The 13,855-nt window shown below is 37.6% G+C and overlaps 1 protein-coding gene across 2 annotated transcripts in view; it reads right to left on the reverse strand.

Annotated features, from left to right (window-relative positions):
• KCNMA1 (potassium calcium-activated channel subfamily M alpha 1) overlaps positions 1 to 13,855 on the reverse strand; it is an 863,058-nt gene that overhangs the window by 243,537 nt on the left and 605,666 nt on the right. For both annotated transcript variants that reach the window (XM_075000037.1, XM_075000036.1), the window contains exons 8-9: positions 10,740 to 10,910; positions 9,007 to 9,098 (exon numbers count right to left, since the gene is read on the reverse strand). In XM_075000037.1, the coding sequence (XP_074856138.1) occupies positions 9,007 to 9,098; positions 10,740 to 10,910 (263 nt within the window). The remainder of the gene's footprint in view (positions 1 to 9,006; positions 9,099 to 10,739; positions 10,911 to 13,855) is intronic.

Consider the following 13,855-nt stretch of genomic DNA (forward strand, 5'->3'; position numbering starts at 1 on the left):
AGGGGCCGAGAGCTATGGCTGCCACCACTGGTACTTTGGCAGTGGCAGTGGCTAGAGCCCCTTTGAACTGCTGTGTGAGTGCTGCCCTTAGCCCTCCCCCTTTTGGAGGGCATGGAGCCAGGCCCACCTCCCTGCTTGTCCCAGGGGCCACAACAGCTGTCAGTGCCACTATTTATAAGTCAAGTAATATTATCCACAACTAGAATATTTTTGCTTTAACATTGTACACTGAAACATTGAGACACAACACACGTGCATAATTGTAACAAAGAAATCCAAAGTTTAGCAAAACTAGTAAAACGTGTTGAGTGCTGTGACATGCAAAAGGAGAGCATGCTAGAAGGTTTACAGAATAACAAATGAGTAAACCTTAACTCTAGCATCAGCACTTCAGAATCAACCAGATTTTTATCTACTGCTCTAATCCTTCCAAATCCCAACATTTTTGGAGCTATTGAGTGCAACAGAGATGATGTGCAGAAGATACCCTGCTATTACTTTTGCAATCAACTGCAATTGTTTGCTCTCGTAGATTCAGCACGTACATTGTTCAGTAGGGAACAAAAAGGATTCCCAGCCCACTTCCACCATTTAACATGCTCTTTCACTTCCTTGATTCTTTTTAAACGTTATTTAAAAAATGTTCCATCTGTCAACAGACAACTTTTGTGCAACTTGCTTGACTTTAAGTTATCAAAGGCTTTAAGACTTCAAACCTTTTATGTATGACTGCAAACACAGCATTTCTCACAAGTGAAATCACCCCCCAAATTTCATGACTAATTTTCCACAATACAGCTTGTGTGGAAATTAAAGGTTATAATTTATCAAAGATCATTGCACTTTTTCAGCACTTCTGCCATCTTACATTGCTCTTTGTGGAATGTTTGCTTAGTAACTCACAGCCTGTACATTCTATGGAACATGGGAAGATGTCACTGCAATTGGAATACCTAACTGACCATTCACATTTTCTCGGGCAAAAATTTGGACAATAATGGCTACCACTTTTGTGCTAACACTAAAGATGTAAAATTATCATGCCCAGAAATGGGCAGAAGCTGTGAGACCTAGAATACAAGCTTTTAGGTAGGTTCATAAAAATTGTGACATCTCACTGCCTACATTTCCATTTTCGCTTAAACAACCATGAATAGATTTGGATGAACCTTTAGAAAAGAATGGAGACAAGAAAAAATGATGGAAACTCTGTCCTCTATCTTGTTTATTCTGTTAATCTCTTAAACAAGTGAGGTTACATCTCTAACCAGTTCACGTGACTGAGCAAAGAGCCTCAAAATATGAATGCTCTTCCAGTGGCCTGCCAGAGTACAATGTCTGGGCAATCACACGTGAATGGATGAGGCAGGAAGCAGTACCAGGACATAAGAAGAGGATGCTTTCACACTAACCACATTTTCTGTATCTCTAAGTAAGTTTTCATTTGAACCTGGGATTTTAGAAGAAAATGATTCACACACCTAAGTCCACATCTCATTTCCTTATTGACATTTACATCCCAGTAGAAAATGATCTTACGTATTATATCAAATTATTTAACATAATGGTCTAACATCACTTTCTTTGGAACTATGTTGATCGTTACTGAAGCTGAAGAAAATTAAGAGTATGTTTGCCAAGGTACTCTGCTAAGTCTTTTTTAAAACGTTATTCTAATTCCTAATCAAACCAGCATGTTTAATGAGTCCAAGATGGCCTGTCAACTTAAATTATCCATTTGTCTGTCTGTTTACTGTATCTGTCTGTCCACAGGATTTTTTTTTTAAATCTCTGTGAAGTTCAGGAATCTCTGACAGATTATCTTTCTTGATGATATGCTGATGATTTGCTAACATATAGTTTATAAATGTAAAGAATCTGAATGCTGTGATTTGATTAAAATAAAAGTCTTAAGCACATGTCTTAACTAGAACAGTGGGTCTGGATGATTAAACTGTTTCTGATGTGCAAACTTAAAAAGAGTATCTTGCATTACTATCACTGGATTTCTGTATAATACCTATTTATACCAAGGCATATTTATCTCATGTTTTTCTTTAACAGCCATACCACTTAATAGGAGTTTGTATGAGTAAGGCAAGTGGGATTTGGCCCTACAAACTATAGTGTAATTATAAAAAAGAAATCAGAGGCGGAAAAAAAAATCTATTCCTCCCCACTGCAGGATTATTTCTTACAGTGTTTTTTCTAATGTTTTGTGCAGTCTTATTTTAAGTGACTAGCTAACTTCCTTTGGGAGATTATTCCTCAGTGGCTGAATCAATTCTAATCATGTGAGATGCAAAGCATGTGCATACATACAGAAAACTACTAAGGGCCATTCTGATTCCAAGATTAATGAGAACATTATAAAAATAAAACATGTTAATTTAGGAAAGAGTAAACCAATTCAGATTAATTTAGAAGTGATCTCAACCTTCATCAAGGAACTCAAAATGAACTTGGCACTAAGAATTTCAGAAACATCAGGTCAGATTTAGGGCTTGCTTTTGTTCAGTTTTTTAGCTTTTAAAGTTTCAGGTGCCTCTATAAAATGTAGCTTGGCTGGAGTTAGAAATGTAAATTCTATAATGCCATCAGGAAAATTATATTTTGTGAATTTTTAGTAGGCAAAACCAAGAATCATTGCAAATTGAATGAGAAAAAACTAATGCCATGAGCACACCAGCCTGAATTTCATAGGGAAGACATTGGTTGGAAAAGTTCAGTAGAGCATCCAAACACAAAGCAGTCAAGGTGATTATCCTTTCAGAGATTGGCGTGAATGAACTGATTTAGAAGCCTAATGGCTGCATTCTAGAGAGTGAATCAGTGTATCCTGTGGGTACACAGATGTGTTCCTGCGGGTACCTTGACTCAACTCATTTTGCAAACAGGCTGCATAAAAAGCAAAAGTCAGTACAAACTAAAATTACATAGAATCACTAGTCTGTACTGCACTATGTACCATACACTGACATGTCAGTGATATGTTTAATTTCCAATTGATTTACTTAATAGTTATAGGGTAAAAAGTTAAAGTTAGCATTGTTTTGAGCAACAATGTGTTGTGACATTTTTTGCATTTTATGTCTGATTTTGTAAGCAAATTATTCAAGTGAGATGAACAATGTGGGATATGCAAGACAAATATTCCTGAAAAGGGGATATTTATTTGGAAAAGTAGAGAGCCACTGGTCTACAGTCTATGGTCTGTTTCCCTATGAGCCAGTTGACATTGGATGTGATAGTATCCAGGGCCACTGAAGCGGGTTAGAGGGAAGGGACAAAGAGGGCAGTTACACTAGAGCCTGCCAATTTAAAGGGTGTGGGTTTTTGGAACATTGCTACTGCTACTGTTGCAGCTGAAGCCCTTTAAATTGCCACTGGAGCCCCATGGAGTGCCGGCGAAGGGAGGCATGGTACAGAAGTGATGCGGAGGACTAGCTGAGGCTAGCCCTGCCCCATCTGCCCAAGGCCCCACCTCTTCCAGGGGCCCCAGAGAAGAGTCCCTCCCTCCACTCCCCAATATCCCATGGTCCAGCAAAGTCTATCACCGATGTGATGTGTCCTGTTCATCCCTATATGGTCACCTGCATTGAACATTAAAATGTTCCCTGCATGGTCATCCTTGCTGACAGGCTCCAAAAGAAGCCCTGGTAGTTTCTGTTGAGCTGGAAAAGTGTTGAGATGACAAGTAGTAAACATAGGACATAGGGGATGTTTAGAGATCTCAGACTTCCTCCAAATAGTGTAGCACTGCGTCATAGGGAAATGTGAACACCACAATATTCAAGATAAAAATTATCAACTTGCCCATGGTAAAAATTACTTCCTTCTTTCTGAAGTTCCTAATCATTCTTTTGTTCCCTGATTTACAGGTTCTCTATTGCATTTTTTCAGATTGCACAGCTTTTTCTCCTTTCTCGCCTCATGCTATATCTAACTTCTCCCACCCCCCCTGTTTTTGTCCAGCATTAATCACTGCAAATTACGATGCGTTTTTCATGATCTCAGCATGCTACTTATTTAGTTAATAATTATTTCCACACCCTCGTCCCTTGTAGCACGCAATCTATCACTAAGAACCTGACGTCCAGATATTATAATGGATCACACATTACTGTTGCCATTTGAAACATATTACTCAGCAGTACAATACAACATTGTCTGCTGAAAATACTTTCTATTTAGAAATTCACCTATCAAATTTCTTGAATACAGAATACACTGTTCTTCTGTGGTACTTGCAAAACATTAAATGACTAGACCAAGCAATGTTTCACAATGTTATCATGAAATAAACTATATGTAATATTGTGTGTGACATTGTCAGTGTGATGACTCAAGAAGACTATAAACTTTTCTCTGTTTCAGACTTTCATGACATCTTTCATTTCCAGAAAGCATAAACATGAAACAACTAAGCCTCACATAGATTACACTGTTAATTATAGTAGGTCAGCTGAGCCACAGAGAAATTATGTTGTTACCAGAAGTCAGAGAGACTCAGTAGCTCAGCCAGAAACAGGAGAAAGGCATTCAAATTGCTAGTACCCTATATTATCTACAGGACCACTCCTCACTTTACAGGCTGAGAGTGGAACACAGAAACTAGAACCAACATTCTCAATTGGTTAACCAAACTTCCAGAGACATCAGTGGGTATGCCATGAATCACTGACAATGTCATATAGAGTAGTGTCTTTGCCTCTTCCTCCTTAAGTAGTCCTTAAACATATTTGCAAAGACCCCGCATACAAAAATCTGGTCATTATAAATTAACAGAAAGGAAAGAGAATAACAAGTTGCATTTGTGTATGGGACAGAACAAATAGATTCCTTATGTACATACATTAAAAACAGAAAATATAGTGGTTAATAATATTTTACCATTACTCCAATTAGTGACATTAGAAAAGTAGACATGTTTCCCCTTATGGTTGTCCCACTGAATGAACTTTATTTTAACTTTGTGTTTAAAATGTCCTTTCTTTACAATAAGCAGATTACAGCATTCACATTAAATGATCTATGGTCATTTCATGCCAGTTATTAAACATGGCTTTCATGCTCTATTGAGAAGAGTAGTAATTTTAAAGATAATTATGGATTGAGAATTTTTTTCTGATCATTTGTGGGCTGCAGCTCTACCACATTGGGTTGTAACTGTATCAGATGCCATCAGGTAACAAGGTCTGAACCAGTTCAGTGTTTGTATAGGAAACCTCAGTGTTCTATTTTGTGATTTATGACATACTAGATAGGATTGTTACCAGTAAATGACACTTAGCTCACAGTCAGCATTGAACAAATTCTCTTCATGAGTGTTCTACTGACTCTGTTCTTAGGAGTCTCATTATTGGACTATGTGGCAAGCCTGGGACCTACACATCTGATGTAATTAAAAAAATCGCAGTCTATTTTGCGACAGAAAACTGTGTTGTGATAACCTGCAACACTAGCAGTTACTTTCTTCCTCCAAACTCCTTTCATTCCCGAGCTATTTGTACATCTCACCCACGGGTGATTGTGCTTCCATAATGAACTAATTATTTTTATAATTTGGAAAATGTTTTGGGATCTTGCTGGTTCAAAGGCACTGTCTAAGCATAAGGTAAAAATTCATTGTTCATCTTGAATGACTGATGGTATTGGGAATGTTTTCTATGCAGTGGTTCCAGCTGCTTCTGTAGGTATAACTTTACAGCAAATTCTCCCAAAATATATCCTTGGTCATGAAATTCGATAATTTAATTTTCTATTGTTTTTGCACAAGAACTGAGAAATGCTTTTTTTAATTTACTATTATATATGATAGAGTAATTTACACAGACACCCACTATTGTATATACAATAGTTGTGATTTGTGTGTGTATTGCGTGTTCGTGCACACACAACACTAAACTGTGTTTCTCTCGGTGAGAAAATGAAATACACATGCTATGTAAGAGTCTGAACAACATCTTTCAACAGAGTTTATCTGCTTTCATTTTGGAGACACTTAATTTTATCTGGAAACTTTTTGACATTAGAAATAGAACAACTTGTAGTTTCTCATTATGTTTGCTGCCAGAATCTATGCTTGGTTGCTCAACTAAAGACCTTATATTGCTAATTACTTCCACATGCCCATATCCCAAGCGAAGGAAAACTTATTGGTTCTGACAGCCCATTCTCTCCACACTGAATTCCAAATGAAAACTCAAATTTTGGCCAAACATAACATTTCATCAATCTTGTTCTACTGACTGGAAAAGCAACATCAAACAGGGGGTGCTAATGGCTTTTTACTGAGCAGTTCCCAAGCTTATATTCTCTGATGAAAGATCCACGTGAGCAAAGGACTCCTTTAAAGTACTTAATAATTAGCTTTTGAACCAGGAAACAATGTGTAAAGTAAATTGAACAGTCTGTGCACCGATGACAGAGTGAATTCAGTTGACAAGTGATATGAACAGAGACCAACAGAAAATGAGCTAAAACCAAACAGAGCGCAGATAAATAAAGCAAAAAGAAAACGCTGTGATAAAATAAGATGAAGCAAGCCCCAAAGCTAGCAGGAAGCCTGTGATCTGGGAGTTGAGGCCTTCGAGATATTGGAGTTTGATTAAAGATCAGGTCCAAGTTTAGAGACAACAGAGCAATGCTGGGTACCAGTGACAAAAAAAAAAAAAAAAGGCTGGACTAGGAGAATTGAAACACTGTTTTTTAGCACTGTACTCTATTTATTAGGTCAAATTCTCTACTGGTGAAACTCTGATAAGAGTTAAACCAGCAAATGCTGTGGCTTTTTTGTTTGAAAAGCTTCTAAACTTCAGAAATCTGAGACAACAGGTAGGAAATTGAGGAGACAGGCATTAAAAGTAAACTTTTAGGGGGGAACTGCTGATACCTCCCTCTCATTCTTGATCTCTTTCTGAAGAGCCGAGAAGGGAAATGACAATGAAGATGCTTGTTTTTAATCTTGAGGATTAACTCAACTGGTCTGGGTGAACTGTGGTATCAGTTAACTTTACTGCTAGTATTTTAGGCATTGAAGAGTATCTTTTTAAAGTGGTTATAGAGACATCTGCTTTTAAATGTACACATTGTAATGCTCAGTGATGTGAGACATTAATGAAGAAAGTGTTCTTACTTGTGGGTCACATACTATAAATCACTGCTTAAGAATTAGCTAGTAAATGGTTACAGATATTTGAAGACTTTTAACTCAACAAGGAAGAGAAATAACCTGTTATTACCATGTTCCTGTCACTTGAAAATGAGGTGTCGAGTAATGGTTTCAAAGGGACTAAACTGAAATGCATAATTCTCATAGACGAGAGGAGGGACAAGAAAGGGTTATTGAGAGTGTCCTCTATTATGTTCTGTTTGAAGGTAAATGTGAAAAAGTATTGAGGTCAATGGGACAGTTTTCCCCATCTTTGCACTGGAATGGAATAGGGATGAGCAGAACTCAAGAGAAGATGGGAAACCTAATAGGGTGGGCCATCCAAAAGACTATTATCTAAGGCCGTAAACCTTATTTGAGGCTATTTTCCAACAGTTCTAACATGGCTTCCATAGACTATGTCTATACTAGAGCTGTCTGTCAATAGAAGTATCTGTCGGATGAGATCTTTGGACAAAATGTCTGTCGACAGATTGTGCCTAGACTGCCAAAAGGATTGAAAGAATGATCTACTCTGTCGACAGAGAGTGTCTGGACTGACCAGCTGCTGTCTTGATAGAAAAGCCAAATGGAATCACAGCAGACAGGGCTGCTTGGTGTCCCTGAAGTCCTGTCTCTTGACAGAGGCCCCCCCGGAATGTCCAGATCAGTTTCCTATTGACAGAGGTGTTCTGCCTCATGGGGGCACAATGTTTTTGACATAAGTGCCACATTGTGTCGATTTACTATTCACAGAACACCTTGAGAATGTGGATGCCCTGCAGGTTTTGCCAACAAAATGACAATTTTTTCAACAAAATTTTTTAGTGTAGACATAGCCACATAGATATGGGTATAGCACGCTAAAGATGAAAAACAGGCATTCAACGAAAATGTAAAGCAGTTAATTTCTGAGGGTTTATGAAGACTGTTTAAGCGTAAGTGTTGCTACCAGCCAAAAAGAATTATTTTTATGTGATTATAACACTACCCTGATATTAAATGTATCTTTTTTAAGGATTAGCATAGGTTGTTTTATTTTTGGGGGGCGGGGCGCATGGGTTGGGCATGTGATGGTTATTACAAGACTGTTTTAAATCCTGAGAAGTCCTGAGCACGTGTAAACATCAAAGTAAGTCCACTGGATTTGTGTGTAGTTAGTATCACTTAGGATTTGATCAATAAGAAGTAGGAAGATCATCTTCTAGTGTGGCCTTCATAACGAAAGAAGCCAGATAATATAAAGTATCCATGTTGTGTTCTGGCATGCTCAATTTTCTCATGGACTGAATAATTTCAAAATGACGACCAGTATAATTACGTGCTCAAAATACAGTCAAGTGATGTCTAACTGGTTGATGCATAGAAAAGCAAGATATGACCTTATCCACCAGGTAACTGTACATGCAATAGCAGGGTGCCTTCCAGAATATATCAGTTTTGTTCTAGTGGTATGCAGAGATTCTTTTTTAAAAAGGGGCAAAATCTTGTGACTTGTACCTTAGCATGGCCCAGGTCTCTTATAATATAGTGTGACAACAACTCACCGTTGGTAACATTTGAAATCATAGAGCACTATCATATCAGGTAGTGTCCATGAGTCAGATGTTACCACACTCAGGGTTTCTTTACTGTGTCACAACCACACCTGGTCTTTTTTGACTTACTTTCTGCCTCGGGTTGAGTTAAAAGTCCCGCCGTATTTCTTCCGATTAAGGATGAGAGCAGCAATTTCTGGCACGTAGCGAGCAAACATTGCCTACATGCATGAAACAAAAAAAACAAAAAAAGAAAATGGCATGCAGAGAGTGTTCTACTGCAGCAGAGGCAGCAGAGCCCCTTGGAATACTTACTTTCTTCCACTAACCGCACTATAGGAACCACCATATTTCTTGCGGTTTCCTATTAACTCTATGATTTCAGGGACGTAGCTGGCAAACATGGCCTAAGAAGAAGATAGGAGACAGAAGAAAAGACTAAAAAGAGAGGCCAAGGAAAGGGTGGGGGTGATGAATATTTTCAGAAGATATATATATCTTTAAGATCTGAAAATGCAAAAGAATTCAACCTATAAAATTATTTTTAAAAAAATAAAAAAATAAAAAGTAAATTCTTATAAACCAAAACAAGAGGGCACAATGTAAAAGTTGATCTTGAAGAAGATGTACACTTGGTAAATTAAAGCAATGGTCAAAAGAGGAAAAACACACACAAAAAAGAACAAAAGAAAGTCAAATTTGGCATATAATTGTAAAATATCGGTAGTGTCTAATTCTCCCTGTAAAGGAGGTGGGGAGGGGAATTACTCAAAATATCCTGAAAAAAGCAAAGGTGGCTACTATTGTTAACTTTTTTCCCCAAAAGTGGACCTTCCCCCCCTTAATTAAGATTCAAAAGAGGACAAAAATAATATGGTACCAGGTGTTCTATTGCTCTCAAAGATCAAAGTGGCGTCAATCCCCCCTCACCACAAAAACAACCAAAACAACAAAAAAAAACCCTTTTCCAAAATGTTTGTTTCTAAAAGGGCTGTAAGAACAAATGATAGAAAAAGGTAGTAAGGAGAAAAAAAAATGATCTGCCATGTTTTGTCCAACAAACATCTTACTCGTGGCTGGATACTTCTAAGAGCTGCTGCCAGTCACCTTGGTCTCTTTATCCATATGCAAAAATGCACGTCCTTTTTATGTAAGTTCATATATATGACACATATTGCATTTATAATGTATCCGTTCTACATATACATTCTAGAGAGAAATGTATGCATATGTACAATATGTGTGTATAATAAATGCACAATACAGATATTGTGAATGAATTTTAAGTCACACTTACCTTACAGAGTATTAATCTTAGCATAAACTGCTCTTTTAAAAGACAAAATGCAGCAGTTGTTGTAGTGGTACTAACAATGATAAAAAAGGTAATTTGACATAGAACAATTAGTAGCTTTAGTGCTATGTACATACTTATCTGAACAGGAAAAAGAGCAATATAATTTGGTGAGTTAACAGGAAATTTGTTGTGTTTATAGTGAATGTGGTCTACTGCCAGAGAACATTATGACATAGTTGCTTGTTTGAAATTAGAGTTAGTGTGTGGGTCAGGCATGCTGCTCTTTAAGGCAGTACTAAGCCACAGTGTTTGTTGGAATTCTGGGAAGGAACACAGAGGATGGGGGAGGGCTCTTGAAACCGCAAACTTCCTTCAAAATATCAATGTCCATCATCAAACAATTCACAACAGTAATTGTCATAGAAAAATAATGGACTACAAATCATACTGTTAATTGAATTGCTAAGTCACTTCACGTACTTGCATGCATTACTTTTCAAAAAGATTAGGCTTATTCTTACTGTAGGTAAATGACAGTCTCTGCAAAAATGTGACAAGACCTGGCTTAACAAAATACTTCTCTATAAAAAGGAAAGGTATGTGGCTGAATTACTTTAAATTTCTTATAATTATGTTTTTTAACTTATTAAACAAAACACTACAGTTTAGGTTGCTGCTTAATAGACGGTGGGGCGGGGGTGCATGTAAAAGAGCTGGTATTCAAGTAGTAGTAGCAATAAAGAGATTTTACCAATCCCCCGAGGATGAAGAAGACCATGAAAAGGCGACCGAGTGTTGTTTTTGCATAAACATCTCCATAGCCAACAGTGGACATTGTAACCATTAGTAAATAAACACATTCCCAATATGTAAGTGGTTGGTTATTTTGGAAATTTTCCCATGGATCCCCTGAGTTCTCCACCTATGACATAAAAAGACAAATACAATCATTTAATAGGGCAGTAACAGATTAACACTAGTTGAAATTATTTACTTTTGTGTAATTGACATGCTTATAACATTGGAAGCATTTTACTCATAAGGGGTCAAATTCAGTCTTAATTAGAGCTAGACATCTGCACTGATACCAAGTCTTCTTGTTTACCTTACCTGTGGAAACCACGATCGCCAATCATTACTAAATTATTTAGTTTACAATAGAATCCAGATAGTCTCTCCCTCCTTTTCCTTCTAAAAGGAAAGTGATATCATGAACATAGTAGTGGTTATTTGTTACACACTCATTTGCATAATGAGAAACACATCTCTGGCTCCAAAAACTTATAACTTTTAGTTCCACAAGCACAAGTGTCTACTATCAAAACTCCAGTCTTTGCTACCCAGTGGCAGCAGCACAACTAATATTCAACATCTGAGGGAAAGAGAATTACAGACGACTAAACAGTTGAGCAGATATCACTATTCTCAGCTGAGAGAAATGCTCCACCTGTGAAGAGTTCATTACAGCCTGACCAATTAACTTGTTGAGTTTTTGTAAGCCACCATTATTTTATAATTCCCTATTATCATGCATCTATAAGAAGACTGCCCCAGACACAAGGTCTATCTAATTTAGCATGCTTTCTCCGACAGTGACCAGAGCCTGTATAAGTTGACTATAAAGGTTTATTCCAGTCTGAAATTGATCAAAGAGCAAATTTTCAAAAGGATCCCTGAAGTGAACCTGCAAAACTAGTAAGTGCGTTGATCCACGCAATCAAACTCTGGTAGGATTCTGTGTGCATCAAGTCAGAGAGTGTTTGTTATTCAACTTGTCCATAAGTACATGCAGACAAATAGAAGCATTTAAATGTATTTGGTCACTATTGAAAAGGCACACATTGAAAAGTTGTCTTCTAAATTTCTGAATATGGAAATAAACACAGCAGTTCTAAAAACAATAAGCTTGCTATTTTAAACCTTTCTTCCCAAACTCCCTGAGCACTTCAAGCTACAGGAAAGGGAAGCAAAACAGAGTGGCTGCTCCTACTCTACACTTGCATTCCTCCTTTTAAAGAGGCATGCAAATGAGGGAAATCAAAAATGCAAATATGTCATATTTTTCTTTCAAGAGCTCCTTTTGAAAGAAGAAAAGCAGTGTAGATGCAGCTCTTTCAAAAGCAAACACCATTTTTGAAAGAACCCATTTTTTATGAGAAGAAGGGTTCTTTCGAAAATGGGGTATACTTTCAAAAGAGCTATGACTACACTGCTTTTTCTTGTTTGGGAGAGGAAGAAGACTTCCAGAAGAAGTGCTGCATTTTTTTAAAAGGAATTCAAAAAAGTGCATTTTGTGTGAGGATGATCTGCTTGTTCTTTTGGAAGAGGGCCCAATTTTCTGAAAGTACTTTCTAGGGTAGATGCAGCCTACAAAATTATATATTTTAAAAAAAAACCTGCAGTAGAATTAAACCACCTGCACTGATAAGCATGCAAAGAAAGTGTGAGCTACTTATACAAAAAAATGAATAATAATTATTAAGCTTTTAAAAACCTGCGTGTCTTCAAATTTAGAAAAAATAATACCCAGATTACTAACAAATAATTAATATCAATGCTTTGCACAATTACATTTTGTCCATCTCTTGCCAATATAGCCTCTTGCACCAGCATAGCACTGGTGTGGACAGCTCTTAGGCCACTATAAATCACATCCCTCAGAGAAATGTCTTTTTCACATCCCCAAGCAACATAAGCTAGAGCAACTTAAGTGGTAGTATAGGCATACCCTGAGTCTGAGCTTTCAAGACACTAAATAAACTCTATGATGATGCTTGTATCACAAACATCACAAAGGAGTATCTGTGATATAAGACAGACATGGTGGGGGAGACAATATATGTTATTGGACCAATTTCTGCTGGTGAGAGACATAGGTGCTGACTTTTTTTTTCCTAGTGGGTACTCTATTCTCACTCTACCTTGAGTCCCTACCTCCACTCTGTCCCTTTGCTCAAGGATCCATCCTCTCTCCACACATCACCTCTATCCCCTCCCTTGACCTTCTGCCCTCATTCTGCCTCCCCAAGGCATCCCAGGTAAGTTGATCTGGGGCACAGCCAAAGAGCTGGGGCTGTTTTTTCTTTTCCTGTGGGTGCTCCAGTCCCATCATGTGCCAGAAATGCCCAGATGCTTTTATATTGGGCAGACTTCAAACTCTCTTAGACAAAAAGAGTTTATGGGCACAAAACAGACATAAAAACACTCCTGATCCACAAACTTGTTAGCCGGCATTTTAATGAAGTGTGCCATTCTGTTAATGACGTAAGAGTTTGCGTGTTACTGAAGAAGAATTTTCACAACACTCTTGAAAGAGAGGCTGCCGAACTCTCTTTTATATTCAAATTTGACACATTAACATGTGGTTTGAACTGGGATGGGAATTTTCTGAGTCACTATAGGGGCTTGTTTGCATACTTGGCTTAATCTAATTCTTGACTTCCCCCCCTCCTTTCTGCCCCTCTACTCTCTGATTTGCTCATCTTGATAATTTTTTTTCTGATTTGTTCACCTTGATTACTGTTTTTGGTTCTCTGTGCTTTAAATATTGAGTCTGTTCTGGTATGGCTATGGTCTGAAGAAGTGGGTCTGTCCCATGAAAGCTCACCTAATAAATTGTTTTGTTAGTCTTTAAAGTGCTACTTGACTGCTTTTTTCTTTTGATAGTATATAAACCACTTGAGTGGGCACCTGTGGTGAGAGAGAGAAACATTCAAGCCAGGTAGAGCATTTTTTAAAGTCTTGCAAAGGAACTCCCAGGTCACAGCTAAATGGATGGCGGGAAAGATTGTTTAGCATGTTATCACTCTTGTAAGGGACCATTCAAGGTTGAACAGCCTGTTAACACCACTGCAAGCAAAATACAAT

This window comes from Carettochelys insculpta, chromosome 7, assembly GCF_033958435.1.
Source record: "Carettochelys insculpta isolate YL-2023 chromosome 7, ASM3395843v1, whole genome shotgun sequence".
NCBI classification, from domain to species: Eukaryota; Metazoa; Chordata; order Testudines; family Carettochelyidae; genus Carettochelys; species Carettochelys insculpta.